General features: G+C 49.4%; 1 protein-coding gene across 8 annotated transcripts in view; it reads left to right on the top strand.

Annotated features, from left to right (window-relative positions):
* MTMR3 (myotubularin related protein 3) overlaps positions 1 to 18,604 on the top strand; it is a 1,575,327-nt gene that overhangs the window by 1,501,212 nt on the left and 55,511 nt on the right. For 6 of the 8 annotated variants that reach the window (XM_085633882.1, XM_085633880.1, XM_085633884.1 and 3 more), the window contains one exon: positions 12,057 to 12,083. The exons of the other annotated variants lie outside the window; for them this stretch is intronic. In XM_085633882.1, the coding sequence (XP_085490008.1) occupies positions 12,057 to 12,083 (27 nt within the window). The remainder of the gene's footprint in view (positions 1 to 12,056; positions 12,084 to 18,604) is intronic. 8 annotated transcript variants of the gene reach the window in all.

The raw sequence follows: 18,604 nt of genomic DNA, 5'->3' as shown, positions 1-18,604 counted from the left end.
GTCCCGTAAGCTTCTCGAGCTTCGGCACTCAGCTCACGGTCCCGGTCCAGGAGGAGGTCCAAGGACCGGTCGTGGAGCCGCAGTCATCATCATCGCTCGTCGGGCTCGAAGTCTTCGGGTAAGTCGAAGCGATCCAAGAAGTCCAAGAGGCGACACTGCTCTTCGGACTCCACTCGCCCGTCGCGTGACTCGGCCGAGGGTCAGGGTGGTCCCACCCCCGCGGCTCCGACGGAGCCGCGTCCGTCTCCATACCCGCTGGTCCCTGGGACTGACGCGACTCCGGCGGAGGTCAGTGCCTTCCTCTCGGCCATGAGGGGCCTGGCTCAGCCGTCGACGCCTGCCGGCGTGCCTTTGGGCCCCGCGGGCTCGACTGGGCGACCTCGCGTGCCGGCGGCTCCGGCCCCGGCGCCGTTGACGAATTCGGTCCCGACGCCGCAGGTCCCCGAGGAGATCCAGCCCTGGATCTGTCTGCGCCGGTCGACCTCACGACGCCTCCTCCGCCGGCGCCGACACCGGTTCCACCTCCGGCGCCATCTCCGGACTACGCCGGTCCCCGTTTAGTCCCTGTCCGGACCCGGCGCCGCCCGGCGCCGCAACCGACGCGGATGGATGAACGCTTCATCTACCGTCTGGCTCCGATCGTTCCTCCTGTTTACCAGGAATCGGATGACTGGGGCGACTGGGAGGGGTCTGAGGACCCTATGGCCCTCCAGGGTCAACTTGCACAGGACTGGGCAGACGAACTGGGGGATGCCAGTGGTCTGGACACTTCGCCGGACGCTGGTTTCATCTCTCCTCCGACTGTGGCTTCGGAGAAAGGTGCAGCTTTTTCCGTGGTGCTGCGCAAGGTGGCCGAAGCCCTGGGGCTCGAGTTGCCTGCTGTGGCCCTGAGGACTAATATCCTCACAGAGGTGCTTCAACCGTCAGCAAGCTCCACAGAGCCTCTGCTGCAGTTCAATGAGGCCCTCGTCGACGTTCTGCAGGGCACTTGGTCCAAGCCCTCCACAGTTCCTCCTGTGGATCGGAACGTGGCCCGGCGCCACCGCCCTGCTCCGGGCGACCCCAGTTTCCTGTCCCAACACCCCACCCCCGAGAGCCTGGTTATCCAGGCCTCCACTTCCCAATCCTCCTTCCCGTCCGCTCCTCCGGATCGGGAATCCAAGAGGCTGGAACAGTTCGGCAAGAAACTGTTCTCTTCCCTAAGTTTGGGCCTGCGGTCTTTGAACACCGCTTGCCTCTTGGACCGTTTCTCCCACTCTCTGTGGGATACGGTGGAGGACGTGCTGCCACTGTCCGGTGGATGCCCGGACACGTCTCTCCCAGGCACTTGCTGACGGGCGAGATGCAGCGCGACATGCCATACGGTGTGGACTTGACACCACGGACTCGCTGGGTAGGGCGATTTCCACCACGGTGGCGCTCCGGCGCCACGCCTGGCTGAGGTCCACGTCTTTTTCGGGGGATGTCCAAAGTACCCTCATGGATATGCCCTTTGATGGCGCTCGCCTTTTTGGTGAGAAGGCGGATAGTGCGCTTGCTCGTTTTAAGGACTCCCGGGCTACGGCCACGTCCTTGGGTCTCTCGGCCCCACGGCTGCACACTTCCGCCTTTTGCCCCTTTCGTGGCCAAGGAAGGGGCGCCTCCTCACGTCCGCCTAGCCACCGGCCGCAGAACCAACCTGCACGCGGTCGTGGACGTGGGTGCTGCCGTGGCGGTTCTAGAGGACAACGTGCCGGTCAGTCCACATCCACCCCGGCAGCATCCGCCTCAAAGCCTTCCTAGTCCGAGCTTTCAGGCCCATTCCACGCCAGTGGACGGCAGAGTTCGCCATCACCTGCTCCACTGGCGCTCCATCACTTCGGACAGGTGGGTGCTGCAAATCGTCCGAAGGGGCTACTCCCTCCCCTTCGAGACGACCCCTCCAGCCATGCCACCGCAGTACCACCATATATCGGAGGATCACTTGAATCTTCTGCAGGAGGAAGTTACGGCCCTCTTGGCCAAAGAGGCCGTTGAGCGCGTTCCTGGTCCAGAAGTAGGCCGTGGTTGCTATTCCCACTATTTTCTGGTTCCCAAGAAGGGCAAAGGGGGCCTACGTCCTTTCTTGGACCTCAGGAGCGTCAACACCTTCCTCCGGAAGGAACGGTTCAAGATGCTAACTTTAGCTCAGGTTCTGGCTGCCCTTGACCCTGGAGACTGGATGGTAGCGTTGGACTTGCAGGACGCCTATTTTCACATCCCCGTCCTGCCGGCCCATCGGCGTTACCTGCGGTTCACGGTGGGTCAGGAGCACTTTCAGTTCACCGTGCTCCCCTTCGGCCTCACCAGTGCCCCTCGGGTGTTCACGAAAGTGATGGCGGTGGTCGCAGCTCATCTGCGCAGATCGGGGGTTCCAGTCTTCCCCTATCTCAACGACTGGCTGTTAAAGGCGGGCTCGCCCCAGCAAGTCGTCTCCCACCTCCAGACTACGGCGACCTCCTGCATTTGGTGGGGTTCTCCATCAACGTGCCGAAGTCACACCTGAGTCCCTCCCAGAAGCTCCTCTTCATCGGAGCGGTTCTCGATTCGGCGCAGTTCCGGGCTTATCCTCCGGAACAGTTGGTCCGGGATATTCAGGCTCTGATTCCCATCTTTCGGCCTCTATCCTGGGTTTCGGTTAGGTTGGTGCTGCGGCTTCTGCGGCTGATGGCCTCCTGCATCCTGTTGGTGCATTACGCCAGGTGGCAAATGCGGGCTCTGCAGTGGGACCTGAAGTTTCAGTGGGCCCAGCATCGAGGCAACCTGTCCGACCATGTCTTGATCTCGGAGGGCACTGTGAAACAGTTGAAGTGGTGGGTCACGGACCGCGATTAGGTCAGCGGCAGATGCCTCTCCCTACCCCAACCGGAGCACGTAGTAGTGACGGACTCGTCCCTCCTGGGATGGGTGGGCCACATGGGAGAGGCGGAGATCAGAGGACTCTGGTCTCCGGCGGAGTCTCAACTCCATATCAACCTTTTGGAGCTGAGTGCGATCCGGCTTGCACTGAAAGCCTTTCTTCCCTCTGTCCGGAGAAGTGTCGTGCAGGTGTTCACGGACAACACCACCGCCATGTGGTATTGCAACAAACAGAGCGGGGTGGGGTCGTGGACCCTTTGTCAGGAGGCTCTGCGCCTCTGGACCTGGCTGGAACACCAGGGCATCACCCTGGTGGTTCAACATCTGGCGGGCTGTCTGAACGCCAGAGCAGACGGACTCAGCCGCCGGTGCATGATGGATCACGAATGGCGTCTGAACTCGGACGTGGCGCAAGGTCTCTTTCTGCAGTGGGGAGAGCCTTGGTTAGATCTATTCGCCACCGAAGAGAAAGCGCAATGTCAGCAGTTCTGCGCGTTGGAATTTCCAAGGCAGCACTCGCTCGGAGACGCTTTTCGTCGCGAGTGGAGTTGCGGTCTGTTGTACGCCTTTCCGCCTATACCACTTCTGCCCAGAGTTCTGAAGAAGATCAGGCGCGACCGGGCCCAAGTTATCTTAGTGGCTCCGGATTGGGCACGAAGGTTCTGGTATCCCGAGCTACTCAGTATGTCAATCGATCCTCCGATACGACTGCCTCTTCAGGAGGACCTTCTGTCGCAGCAGCAGGGGACGGTCCTCCACCCGAACCTGTCCAGCCTCCACCTCCATGCGTGGAGATTGAGCGGCGGCAGTTGATGCCATTTGACTTGCCTCCTGAAGTCTGTGATGTCATTCTGGCAGCCAGGCGTCCCTCTACAAAGACGGTATACACCTGCCGGTGGAACAAATTTGTGGCATGGTGCACAGCAAAGGCTGTGGATCCCTTTCCGCCCCTCTTTCTGAGGTTCTACTCTTTCTTCTTTCTTTGGCCCAGCAGGGCTCTGCTCTGGGCACCTTGAAAGGTTATCTTGCTGCAATCTCTGCCTTCTTACGGCTTCCTGATCAGCCTTCTCTTTTCAAGTCCCCTGTTGTTTCACGTTTTCTCAAAGGCATTACTCACATGTTCCTTTCGTAATGCCTCAGTGGGACTTGAACCTTGTTCTGACCTTTCTGGTGTGCGCTCCTTTTGAGCCTCTTCACAATTGTCCCATTCGTCTTCTGACCCTGAAAACTGCTTTCCTGGTAGCTATCACCTCGGCTAGACGGGTGAGTGAGCTTCAGGCTTTGTCATCTAAGCCTCCCTTTATTTCTGTTCATCCGGACAAGGTTGTCCTCCGGCCTCGTCCTTCTTTTCTACCGAAAGTGGTGACCCCATTTCATCTCGGGCAATCTGTCACGTTGCCCTCCTTCTTTCCACCTCCGCATCCTTCAAAAGAGGAAGAGAGGCTCCACCGTCTGGTCCCAAAACGGGCGCTGTCCTTTTATTTGGACCGCACCAAACAGTTCAGGGTGGACGACCAACTTTTTGTTGGATACGTAGGAGCTAAGAAGGGGAAAGCGGTACACAAACGGACCATCTCGCGGTGGGTCGTGTTGTGTATTAAAATTTGTTACTCCTTGGCAAAAAAGGACCCTCCTGTTGGGTTGAGGGCCCATTCCACCCGGGCCACAGCGGCTACTACTGCCCTGGGCCGGGGAGTTCCCTTGCGGGACATCTGTCAGGCGGCGACGTGGGCCTCACTGTACACGTTTGCCAAGCACTATTGCCTGGACAGCCAAGTCCGGAGAGACGGCTTCTTTGGCCGTTCTGTTCTCCAGGACTTTTTGGTGTGATCTTGGTTCGCAGACCCACCACCGGGGTTGGTATTGCTGGGGTATCTATTCTAAGGTGAGGAATCTAACTAACGTGTTTCTTTCAGATGAACAAGTTACTTACCTTCGGTAACGATGTATCTGTAAGAAACATTAGTTAGTTAGATTCCTCACCGACCCACCCATCCTCCCCGTTCTGCGAATTGACATCTAGGGTTAAGGCTATCCTTTTCAGGGCCCTAGATTTTTTGGCACCAGTGTCGGTCTCTTGCATGGCTCTGCGTTCCTGACGTGGAAAGCTATGTACAAGAACTGATGTCAGCGCGCGAGGGCGGCGTCTACGTACTCCGATGTCATTCCGGCGCACTACGCCGACGACTGACGCGGAGCCGCAGACGACGCCTAGCGACGCGCAAGGGGTATTGCTGAGAAAATCTTTCGGGATCCAGCCTGACGCCTGGGGATATTCTAAGGTGAGGAGCTGGCATGTACCCAGTTGGTCACACTGTCTCTAAAGGTATCTAAAAAAAGATGTGCAAGTATTTGAGTAAGATATGCAAGTATGTGACTAAGTAGCGAAATGCAAATATTTCTTTCTTCACCCATTGTGTTCTATTTTGTGATGCTGCAGACATCACCTCTATACCCTTTAATATTACCTTGCACCCTCGTATAAGCCTCATGTGGTCTGCAAAGCTCCATTTCCCCTTCTACATGAGTGGCATCATACAAATTATTTTGAAACGCTCAGGATATAAGGAGCAATATTATAATATGCTGCAGTTGCTCATTGCATGGCTTGACAAAGAAAAGCTGGCTGCTGACTTCACTAAAGACTAAACTCATTTTATTTGGAACCAGCGACAATTTGGCAGTCTGGTCCATACCCTTTGATAGAAACCGTATTTAGATTATTTAAAATCTGTTTTATTTTTGATGAGGCATTCACCTCAAGGGGATTTCCTGCTTCATGCCGCATTGACGGCAGCCATTAGGAGACACTGGAGAGAGGGGATGGTAGAACCTCCGACCTCACTGGTATGCCAATATGTTGTGATGGCGGCGGGAACGTTTAAGGCTGTCGCGTGTCTCTACAGGCGGATTACCGGCAGCCTAAGAAAACCACTGGAGGCCCTACGCCTCAAGTGCGAGGAGGGCTTTTGGGAGCCCATTGGGGAAAAGCCATGGGGGGGAACTGGTGGAGCGGCCCTGGAAGTGCTCCGGGAACGCCCGTTTCCAGTTAATCCACTTCTATGTGCTACATAGGGCTTACCTTACCCCGGGTAAGGTGAGTGACTACTTCGGGGTTTCGGCGGCGTGCCCACGGTGCGGCCTGGAGGCCGCGGGATTCCTACACATGCTCTGGGACTGCCCGCTCCTGAGAGAGTACTGGCGGGGAGTGACATCTGGGCTGGAGGCCGCAACTGAAAGAAGTGTAGCGCTCACACCGAGCTGTTGTTTGCTGCATTGATTTCCACACACTGCCAAGACCAAAATCACAAGCAAGTTTATTGACCTGGGGCTGGTCCTGGCCCAGAGGGAGATTACCAGCCACTGGAAATCAAGGACGGGGCCCAATTTAGCGCGCTGGACTAGGGAATTAGTGAAGTGGGCGGTGGCGGAGGGGAGCTGCAGGTTACGTATGGCTGCCCGCAATGGGAGTGACAAATCATTGGAGATGGCGAGAGCGTGGGTTGCATTGGTGGAGCTGGTAAAACATCCGCCTGGAGACACCGAGGGCTCTCCTGCCCGGGGGGTGTCAGCAGCGGACACTTAAAGCTGGGTGGTACTGTTGGCGCACGGAGCGGGGCGTAGACACGAGGAGATGTGCTTGGGTGAATACTTGCCCCTCACACACACTGACATCAGAGGTTCGGAACACGTGAACTGTGGACTATCGCTGTCCTGTCCGCGGTTTCGGCTTTGACCCTGTTCTGGGCTCAGCGGCATGGGGAGCGGGGAGGGGGAGGAGAGGTTAGTTTGGCTGGGGTGGGGGGGGGGGGAGGTGGGTGAGGTCCGAGATACATACAGGCAGGGGGTGCCGGTTTCGACTGCAGGACGGTGGAGGAAGGGCCCGGGTTATCCCCCAACTGGATTGCAATTCCCCATGTGGGGCGGGGGTCCTTTTCTTCTTTGTTTGCAGCCGGATGTCGATGCACTGTAATAGCCTGCTCGATCCTGAGATTGTATTCCATCTGTCCACTCGCAGACTGCTCTTTCTTTCTGAGTACGTGTATGTGCCTATGTCTTTGGATAACTCAATAAAGTCTGTTTAAAAAAATAAATAAATAATGAGGCATTCACCTCAACCCCTCCAGTAACCCAGGTTGGTATAAACACCTTTTCGTTAATTCTATCTCAAACCAGTCACCAAAATGATGTACCCACGTACATCCTAATCAACTGTTGGCTAGAATATGCCAGTATTTATACTATAATTCTTGCAAGAAAAATCGAAATAAACAGCAGTGTGTACAGTGAGCAGAAGTTAGATTGTTATTATGCAAAATAGACTGCATCTGACACTCTCTCCACCCTCCATTGACTGTTATTTTAAGGGTCCATTTGTGGAATTCTTTGTTTGGTCTACAAAAGACAGTTGCTTTTGGTATTGGAAGCACAGCTCAAATAGCATCTTTTCTGTTAATATGTCATACTTCTACCAACTTGATGTACTGCATCTATAGGCGCATTGCCACAAGTGCTTTACACAAATGTACTTACTGGTTGATGACTGTGTGACCAGTTTGAATCAAGCTGTTTTGTATGTACAGAGGTTCTGGAACTCTAATGAAGTGGAGGATCTTAAAACTAAGCAGGACCTCCGTGTGACGGAATAAGTTCACAGTTATGTAAAATGTATTTAGGGTAGACAGTTGAGTCAGAGTTTGATGGAAGTGAGTCTGCGGTTGGTGACATTTTCATCCAGTTAAGTTATTGAACATAATTCAAACATTCCTATAGCAGGATCTACATACTTCTCCTGTTAATCAAAGCAGGATGTGCAATGTTGGCAAGACAACATAGGAACCAGGACGAACTGCATATACCCAGGAGAGTCTCTATTCTTTTCTCATAGTTGGCTTATGCTTCTGTCTTCGGCGGCCTGACTGTTTTAGCCTTGAAAAAGCCCCAGGTCTGAGTGCCGCTTAAGGAGCTAAAGTGTTGGCTGGCTGATCAAACATTAGGTATTTTAGAAATATGCTCAATAAATTAACTGGATGAAAATATCACCAACCACAAACTCACTTCAAATTGACTCGGATTCAACTGCTTACCCTAAATATATTGTACTAAACTTGTCACTGTGGGCGTAAGGGGTTCTGCCCGCGTCAGGGTACTGACATTCTTCAATTTCAAAGTTAGCCATCATAGGTGCGTGACTCCACGTCCCCACCCCTTTTTCCTCACTCCCCCCAGTTCTCAGTTGTGGAATCTTAATACATTTTTTAAAAAAAACTGAATATTTCTACTTATGTGCTGTATCTCTGAACACTTTAGCTGAGAGCGGGTATTCCCTCCAATCATAAAAAGCCTCTGTGAAAACAACATTTACATTTATTATTTGAAATTGAAAACAATTGAAAGAAACTACCTTCATAAGCAGCCAAGAGCTGTACTATTGATATTTGTCCCGTAATCCATTTTTCTGCTCTCTTTCAATATTCTCTCTCTGAACAACAGGTCTCTACCCTGTTTAATCACAACATTTAAACCAACATTTTTTTTGTCACTCCACATGATGTTCGTTCCTTTGTACTAAGATATTTTTCTGACAGATGGATGTTGGACTTTTCCCATCTCCCCCTTAAATATTCTTGACTAATTGAACAAGGAATCCATTTGAAATTTATTTTTTGTCTGCAGCTTTTTATAGCACTGACTTGCCCAAGGTCATTAGAGTGCTTTATGACCGAACCAGAATACGTTACACATTTTTTCCTTTTTAATTACAGGTAGATTAAGTGATATGCTCAAAATCACAGGATGTTCAGCTGAGGCTGGGGTTCTAAGAGTGGTTCCCAATTTTCAAGATCAGTTCTAGCATGTTGACTACATCTCCTCCCTTGATTTACAAGCTTGTCCCCTTGGGAAAGGCATTTTTCTTTCCAGGGATGTTTTTTGACTCTATAATAATAAGGACAGAGGCAACCGTGGTATGACCTGCAAGCTACAAACCTAATGAGGTGAGACTGATTTTCTGCCACACCAAATGTATGGTAAGGTGCAGGAAAGATGCCATAAAGAAGATGTATCCTACCCAACCTCCACTTGCCCTAACAGGCATGCCTTCAGGCATTTCAGAAGGCTCTGTACTTTGAGATAGTTGATGCTGAAAGGATGTTTAGCCCTTGACACCAAAGAAGGTACATGCAAGTAGGAACATTATCCATAATGTGTTGGTCACCCTATAGAAGTCCATTATGCAAACCCACACCAGAATAAAAGGTCTGACACAGATGAGTACCAGTGCATCTCTATTGGTTACTTCCGAGATAACTGTACTTCCATCAAGCTACTTTGTATTGCTTCCCTCTTGCATCAAATGTGGTTTTAAGATTCACCCAGCTGTAATGATCAGGAAGACATGCCCCTTATTCACTCTCTCAGTTACACCGGAATTTGGCACTGCTATAAATCTTTCTTGCTATCTGATATGAATAGGATAAAGGTCACCCGGGATGACCAAATATGCTGACCTGTGCAGATTGATGTAGTTTTGTTTGTCAACAAGTTTTAATTTTGTAATGGCCTTTTAGAGGTGGTTATGCTGTTTGGTGGTATATGGTGGGAAAACATAGTTGCGTTTCTGTTAATTCATTTAGAAAAGGCATAACTAAAGTACATATAAACCATGGACTAAACTTTACAGCATTGGCAAAATTAAAACAGTCCATAGTCTGCTGAATAGTAGCTTGGATAGCGACGTGGCACCGAAAGGCAAAAAAATCAGGAAACGCTAGGGCTCATTCTGCTATAGTGCAGCGTTTACTTAAAAACCCTTCTCAGGAAAGTTCCAGGTGTTGACATTTGTAGAGCACTAGCCAAGGATCATTGTGAACATTTGAAAAGCACTTTTGCATAGTTCCGAAGCATCCCTACAAAACCTTTTCTGTAAGCTTGCAGTCAATTTTTATCACTCATGCGTTTCTGCTTTCTAGTTTTCATTGGTGACTGTGGCTCAATGGTATGAGCTGTTACACATCAGTGAAGATCCATGATAAAGATATGAGTTTGTTACTTGTGATCCAATTCTCTATCATGTGATTATTCACTGAATTAATAAATGGCCCAACTACCTTCAAAAACATGATGGGTATGTAATCTTATGCTAAATATATTCATAAAGCACAATGTATGCTAAAGCTTCTTGTCACTAGACACAATGCTGTGGTAAACAACTAGGGGTGACAAAGAGAATAAAATACTGTATTCAAAAATTTATAAGCAACGCCTAAAATGCAGCAGATTTTGCTGTGTGGGGAGGACTGTAGTCAAGGTAGTAGGTTATTTTTTAACATCTTATAAAGTATTTTAAGCTGCCGATCGAAATGTCTCAGCAACCTAAGCAGTATATTCTAAAATGGGTCTCCCTGGCTGGCCTAAAGCAAAACTGCTGTTAGTTGTAGAGTTGCGTTGCCTATCTGGTCACTCTTTAACATTATTGTTGTTACAGAATTTCAATAAATAAATTATACCCTAGAGGTGGATACGCTCCTTTCACTTTCCCTCTCCTTTACGATTCATTCAAGGTCCCAAAACGCCTTTTCCAAGTCTCAAAGAGATTTCAGACTCAAAGAAAAGGGTTTTGCAAATACATTTATTTTGTGGCTGCAACCTTCTGGAGTTCGTCAATTGCTGGCTTTGCAACCTGCAAAAACGTTTCTTCATTAATTGCGAAGTGTTTGTTAGATGGCTGAAGATAACCTTTTTACGGAGCCTCTGTTTAGCCCATATTTACACACTATGATTTCTCAGATATAAATGTGAGAAGGTTGCTGCATGCCTTGTTTTTTCACTCTCTGGCCAGTCTCCACTTAGCCCCAGGTTAGTAAATCCCTGTATTCCTTTCAAATTTCTGTCCTTAATTTTAGGATCAGGAAGTTGCAAGATTCTTTGGCCACCTGACCCTTAATCATGCTCACTGGCACAAATTTCAAATATTATTAGTAAGGTCTTTGTGTTGTCCAGCTTCAGTCTCTGACTGCATCCTCCTAAAGAAGGATGTATGTTTGCTGGAGGCTGGATGATATCAGGTTGAAGTAAGGGTTGATGTCTTGATAAGCATCTAATCTGGATCCAAATGTACGACCATTCTGTTTTGCGGGTCGCAAGTTGCGATTTTTTGCGACTCGCAATTTGTGACTCTCAAAACGGAATGTACTAATGTCTCAGGCACAATTAGCTATTCCCAAGGGGGTCACAAATGACCTGCCTCATCAGTATTCATGCGGCGGGTCGCAATTTGCGACCTATTGGGAATGGGCTACAATCTCTGGGATTGTGGCCTGCTTGGGACAGCAGACCGCCATATCTGTTTGCTTTTTAAAGAACAAATTTATAAATTAAACGCAGCCCGTTTTACTTAAAGGAAAACAAGATGCGTTTAAAAGGAAAAAATTATAAGTTTTCTTTTCATTTTTTAAGGGCAGGCAGTGGTCCGTGTGACCACTGGTGGTAACTGCGATTGTTTTGCCACTGCCTTTGCGGTCGCAAAACAGTCCATCCCCCTGCAATTCGCTATTCGGAAGGGACACCCTTGGCATGCCCCTTCCTGATAGCGACTCGCAAACCCTATTTTGCAAGTCGGTAATAGGTTACCGACTCGCAAAATATGGTTTGTACATGCACAACCCTTTTGATCGGTCTCAAACGGCCTGATTTTCCGCTAAAAGCGTTCGTACATCTGTCACCAGGTTTCTTCTAAGGAAGGGAAAGGGGAATACATTCTGTTGTGCGGTAGCAACTAACTAGTCTGTGTTAAAAGGACAATATTGAAGTCTCCATTAGGTTGAGTCCTAATTTACAGAGTTTAGTTGCCTTTCGGCTTGCTCTTTCGCCCAAGTTAAATTGGGAAGTTTATAGTTTTTCTCTTGGGTACCATCTGTGTGATCTGTGCCTCTGGGTGTAAAGGTTACTAAATTGTCCTAAATTTCCTCATATCTGCTGAGGCTCAGGGTTTCAAAAATTATCAATACTTTCTATCTGGTTTCTTAGTTTGATGTTGCAACATTCCTATTGTTTCTTCTTTTTCTCTGTGACACTGATCAGTCAATTTCAGCATTCTTTGTTTGTACTTGAAAACTATTAAAGTTTCCCATTTATTTTGATGATTTTCTTCCATTGAGCCATTTCTCACCTCCTTGCAGGGACTGCGAAGCTATTCAGGAATCTTGGTGAGCATTTACAACGCTTGAGTCTCTTGTATGTTTCCATCTCTCTCAGCTTTGTATCACTAACTCACGGTTTTTGCCTGCTGCACAAATGCTCAGGGTCTATTTACTCTAGGTAAAACTGTGCCAAACTGTGGACCTGATTGATCTGAAATGAGTCTTGAAAGGCTAGAGCACATGCTGTCACGTCGCCTGTGGATAGCATTTATGCATGCAATGCTGGTGTTCAAATTGGAGATAAAACTGCTGGTATTGGGTAAACAACATTGCAGGCAAAATGGGACAAGGAGTGATGGGCATGCAGTGAGTCAGGTGACTTAACTGCTGTTTAGGGAGTTAGTCAAGTGATGATGATTAGTGCATAAGTAATTGTTTACCTGTGGTAAAGTGTGTGTTTTAAACCTTCGACAATGAATGAAAGTTCGAGAACAGGAGACGATGGGACTGAAAGCTGTATTGATATTGTCCCCAGCTAAATATTATTTTTTCAGAAGGAAAAACGCGGTTGATTTTAAATACATGTAAGGATAGTAATTGTGGGAATATGGGGTTCCTAATCATTTGTGTTTGGTTGGTGAAGAGAGTAATTAGTGGTTGACAAAAAATTGCTGCAGTGTTTATTTTGTTAGAATGATCCAAGATGGCCAAACTCCTGTGCATGTCCTGGTTATGCATGATAACAGCTATAACAAGTAATTTGCTTAATAGACCAAGATATATAGAGTCTCTTATTTTCCTGGATGTAGAATTATGAAGCAAGTCCTATATGTTGTTCAAAGTCTGTCTGGGGGCCATAAAACATTGCATAAAACCTGTAATGGTTAAGTATCTGAAGACAAAAGATGAAAGAGGTAAAAATGCATTATAGAGAGGCAAGAGTCTCTTGAACTGCATTATGGAGGTCCGAAATTACTTACACTCGTTTTTGTCAATGTTAATGCGGAGTCACACCATGTTGTATATTTAAAAAAATATATATTCATTTTATCCCGAAATTTCTTATTATTCAGACGTGTCATATGTAAATAACATACCTCCTGAAAACATCATCCGTACAGCTTACTTTTTCATGGCCAAAACATCTAACTGTTTAGCTCTATATTCTATATCAAAGTCAAGCTATGAAGTTTCCTTTCCCATTTATTATTTTATGTTCCCTTACATTTTTCACATCGAGTTAAGATTTCACAGAACCTAGCCCTATAGCAGCCTTTTTTTATACGTAAAAATATTGATAGGTGTGTAGATCTAAAGCATTGCAGTTTTCAGTTAACAGTTGGCTCTTATTCCTTTCAAATGTTTAGTAGCTTTTCTCAGGTAAAATATTCCCTGCCTCTTCCTCTTTCCATTAAAATGTTGTATGTTAGGGGATGCTAGAGAGCCCGGAGCAAAATGGCCGCACTCTAGTGCAGCTCTGCTGGCCGAGATAAAAATCCGTCTATAATCTGTGTTACCTGGCGCCATCCATGGCTGAAACGGAACAGTAGCTGATGTCGCAGCGCTGAGGAGCACTTTGGTGGCCTTCCTGGGTGCATTGATCGCCTCTGCCTTCGCTCTGGCTTGCCGGGCCTTGCCTGCAGCAATATGGCGGCACCCGAGGGCATGGACTGATCATCCCGTCCCTGCCTGCACCGGAACGTCGGCTGTGGATTTGTGGAGGGCTGCCTGACTGGCTCCCGGCGCCTGGTGTACTCTTCGTCAGCGCCCCTGCTGTTGATGTGGCTGGTCGTGGCTCCGGGGGCGGAGGGACGCCGTCTGCCAGCCGGCCCCTGCCCTTGTCTACAGCTGGGGGGCAGGGCCTCGCTCCTGGTGATTGCGGACGCCGGCCGATGCTGGAGGTGAGGCAGTGCAGTGAGAGGCATGAGGCGTGCGGGGGCCCCTATGAGATTTCCTGGTGTGCCCTGGGACCCCCGCGGGACGGTCTCTGGCGGCCCGTGCCTGCGGACGTTGGCGCTGGCTGCGGTCGCGTCTGTGCCTTTAGCGCGGCGGCTGCTCTCTGGCTGGCGGGAGATCTCCAGGCACGCAGCTCAGGCCTAGCGGGTATACGGCGGCGGATGAGCCTCTGCTGTGGCCTACTTCTGACGCCGGATCGCACCGGTGAGTGCGCTATAAGACTTCGCTCCTGCATTTTCCCAGGGATTAGCTGCACATTTGATCACCGCACTGCCTGGGGACATTTAGATGCAGTGCCTGCTGACCGCCTCTGATAGCGACCCTTCCCTGTCTCAGGATCTTTTGGCCTGCAGTCTTGTGTATGCTTCGTTCATCCTGCAGTACATGGTATAGCCCACCTGCCTGCCATCTCTAGTGTGGGTTCTGTGAAGTTTTGGCGCTGCATTTGGACCCTCATTGGCAGCACTTACTGTTTGATGCTGATGGCTGCTGGTTGCATATTTGAGGAGGTTGGGGTCATGAATCTGCGCTGAATGGTGGACGGATTGCCCTGCATGTGCCATGCTGGGGCATGGTGCACAGCAGACCCTGCGTTGCAGGTTAACTCCTGGGCTGTGACTTTTGCGGGGGTGGAGTGTTGCTTACCTTATTGCTACAGCTGGGCGGGACGTCGTCTGCCTCATTATTTCTGCGCAGTGGTAATCTTCCATGAAAGGTAACTTTCAGCTCTGTGTGCTGTGCCCTACTACTGTTTGGCAGCGCTGGGGGTCTATGGGCTGTCGATCTGGGGCATTTTGTGCACGGGGCCAGCTTATGTACGCATTGATGTAGTCCCTAGAATACCGTGGACATTGGGTGTTCGATTGTCTCTGCTTGAATTGCTCTAGTTGTGACCTGGGGTGAGCTGGTCCATTGGGCTTATTGACCTCTAGTACTTCAGGTGACGCCCGGCTTGCGAGTCTGCCAGCTAGTAATCTGTCAGCATGGGCAAGACCGACAAGCAGCAAACCAAATTGCAGTTTGAGGCTAAGAGAAACACTAAGGCCGCAACGCCTATTGCTTCGGACGCGGAACCTGACCTGGAGGCGGGTGCGACTACAAAGCTGGAGCGTATGATGCTCAATATGCAACAAAGCCTACACACAATTGATGCTAAGATTGACCACATTAACTTGCGCATGGACACCATGGCATCGAAAAATACGAAACATGATTTGCAGATCGCAGAAGCTGAGCAGCGCATTTCGACCGTGGAGGACCGCGTGGAGGCGGTCTGTGCGACATGTTCTAGTATGGAAAAAGTACTGGAGGTAATCAGGGCAAAGAATGAGGACATCGTAGCCCGTTCCCGCAGGAATGATCTACGCATAATTGGGTTGCGGAGTCCACTAAAACTGGGCCCCATGGAGTCATACGTCGAAACGCTGCTCACGACCCTGCTGGAGGCGGAGCACTTCTCAAAGGTGCTGATAGTTGAGCGGGCCCAACGCTCCATCACGGCTCGGCCGGTCCTGGGCGCTCCACCGCGTCCAATAATTGCTAGACTATTGAACTATAGGGACAGGGACACCGCACTTCGGCTGGCTATTGAAAAGGGGCGGCTAGAGTACCAAGGGATGAAAATAGAGCTGTTCCCTGATTTCACGGTTGCAGTACATCAAGCTCGCCGGGAATTTCAAACGGTCAAGAAAAGGCTCCAAGCCCTTCAGATTCAGTATGCCATGCTTTACCCTGCCCGTCTGCGCATCCAACACAATGGGAAGGCGCGTATTTTCACCACCCCGAAAGAGGCTCTTCAGTATGCCCGGCGCCTTGAGCGTCAGGAGTTGCCGCATGAGAAGGGTGGGAACTCTGATTCGGACGGCTGAGCACGAGAGACTATGTTGACGTTCCTTATAACTGTACTAGTAGTCCTGTGATGCTGGCCTTTTATATGCAAAGGGCCTGATAGATCTCTGTTCCGGGAATAGCAACTGCATTAAGATAGATGTCTATGTGCTATTGTTTTCTGTTTGACAGGGACTGTTCATAGATTTGCTTTAAGTCAATGACTGTTCAAGTTCGGGGGCGTATCGCGCACCCGTTACTGATTTGTTAAGCGGTTGAGCTTATTAGCTACTAATACTTGCTGGTAGGTCATGTATTGGTTAGCTTCTTTCTACCTGTCTCGGCCCACCCTGTTTACACGGGGGGCCAAAGGGCTACTAGCGGCCCACTCTATGGGAATACCCCAAAAGGTTTCTTTTGTTAGTGAGGTTGGCGCCCTTACGGAGGCACTGTTTTTCTCCATTTCTTTTTTGATGTGGGTTAGGAAAGAACTGTCCTTTTGTAATTGTAATGTTCACGGGGGGTTTGCTTGCAGTGTGTGTTTTATGCTGCTGTGGGTGGGAGGGGTAGTTGGGGATCAATGTTGTGTTGTATTGGCATTGACTGGAATGGCATAGCGGGTGCAGCTTTGTGTAACTCATTTTTTCTAGCTTGTGTGAGGGGCAATATGGCTAAAGGGCTCGGGCATTGCGGATCCGCAACGGTCTAATGTTTACTGGATTAGCTGGAACGTGCGGGGTCTTAATAATGCTAAGAAGGTACGACAGGTACTTTCTTATCTAGACCGGCATCACATCCACATTGCCCTGTTTCAGGAGACACATCTAACTAAACATACTGTTTCGCAGATTGCCACCAGGTGGGCGGGAGTGCGGCTGGCGGCCTCCTACTCCTCGTATGCAAGGGGAGTTATAATCCTAGTAAAAAGGGGTGTCCCATTTGTGCCAACACATGTGGATGAAGATGACGAGGGGCGCTTTATAATAGTACAGGGTCTGCTATATAGCACGGAACTGACTATTGTGAATTTGTATGGTCCTAATGTGGATGATCCCGCCTTTTTTTATAAAATATGGTGTAAGCTCTGTCAGCTATCTCCTGCAGCGATTATATGTGTAGGCGACCTCAACGTGGTTTTAGATCCTGCATTAGATCGGGTGTCCATGACAGTTCTGCCACCCCGATGAGCTGCTAAAGCTGTACAAGATGGGATGTGGTCGTTGGGCCTTACGGAGATCTGGCGCTTAAGGCACCCGCATGCTAAAGAGGGCACATGTCAATCCTATGCGCGACAGTCTTGGACCCACCTGGATTACTGGTTAGGTACGCAGGAAGTATGCACATGGGCCACGAGGATATGACATCTGCCTCGAACGCTGACGGATCACTCGCCGGTGGCTCTTGATGTGACTTTGCCGTCTCACGTTCCTCCTCCCTTTCAGTGGCGCTTACAATCGTCCTCATTACTAGACCAGGTTTTTAGAGAGGGGATCTGGGAGGCTGTTTCTGATTATTTTGAATTCAATACTGGGTCCGTTCAGGCTATGGAAACGCTGTGGGAAGCGTTTAAGGTGACCATACGGAAGAAGTGTATCAGTTTGCAGGCCGGGGTATTAAAATCGTTACGCCGCTCTATGACTATGTTAGAAAAGGAATTAAGTGATTTAGAACGCAAATATGGTGTTCAGGCGGACCCCAGTACGTTAGCGCTCATTAGGAAAAAAGTAGTGGAGTACAATGCGATAGCTGACCAAGAAATAAACCTTCTGTCACGCTAGGCGCGTTATTATGGGGAGGGAGGCCGGCCGGGCCGAGTGTTGGCTAGTCGTATCCTGGAACCCCAGAATAGGATGCACATGATCCATGCAATCACTACGGCTGCAGGCACACATTATGACACGCCGTCCATATTGCGTACCTTTACAGAATATTATGCCGGGATGTATGCCCATAAGCCCACGGCTGATGCGACCGAGCTCGAGTAGTATCTTGAGGACATTGCCTTGGTGTGGCTGTCGCGTAGGCAGCAAGATTTCCTGATGCATCCGCTCACGTTGGATGAAGTGCACGATGCTATAGCAACTCTGCCCAATGGGAAAACCGCAGGCTCTGACGGGTTGCCGGCTGAGTTTTATAAAGAATATGTAGACCAGTTGGCCCCCTGTCTCCTGCAGTTATATGAAGAGGCATATGATGCCCAGTGCTTGCCGCCCACCATGCGTGAGGCGCTAGTGGTTGGGATCTTAAAACCGGAGAAGGCTGGGGACTGACGTTGGATATTGCTGCCTAGGTGAAAGCGATGCAAACCTTACGCACACGTTTGATTGCTTGTAGGTCCCAATTATGCACCACCCATGTAGAGGATCTATGCTGTAAGAGAGGCCTAAAGCGGCATCCCTTCAGGGAGGAGCGGTGCGGAACATAGGCTCTTACAGAGGCTCTCGGCCATTCGACCGGTCCTCCAGGAAACCCTGTCTTGATCTCGGTAGACTAGGTCTTCCTTGGGTAGAGCAAGCAGGGATCATCTCTGAGTAACAGTAAAAGTGGTACCCAAGAAAAGGCCATCAGCCATGTGGCTTCCTTATTATCAATCCAAGAAAGTTACTTCCGCAAGTGAACAGTCCCTTTTGGTAGGTGTGGCTCCTGAATAAATATATTAATATCGTAGGCAAAGTATTGAGGGCAAATTTATCAATTGGTAAGTTTGAATAGATTTTCTATACCTGACTCTACATATAATTACAGTGACGATATATAGATATATTTATTAGAGAGAGAGAGAGAAGCAGTAGATGTGGAGTTAA

Source organism: Triturus cristatus, chromosome 11 (assembly GCF_964204655.1).
Source record: "Triturus cristatus chromosome 11, aTriCri1.1, whole genome shotgun sequence".
In the NCBI taxonomy this organism is placed as follows: domain Eukaryota; kingdom Metazoa; phylum Chordata; class Amphibia; order Caudata; family Salamandridae; genus Triturus; species Triturus cristatus.
This window is presented reverse-complemented; position numbering and strand designations above follow the sequence as displayed.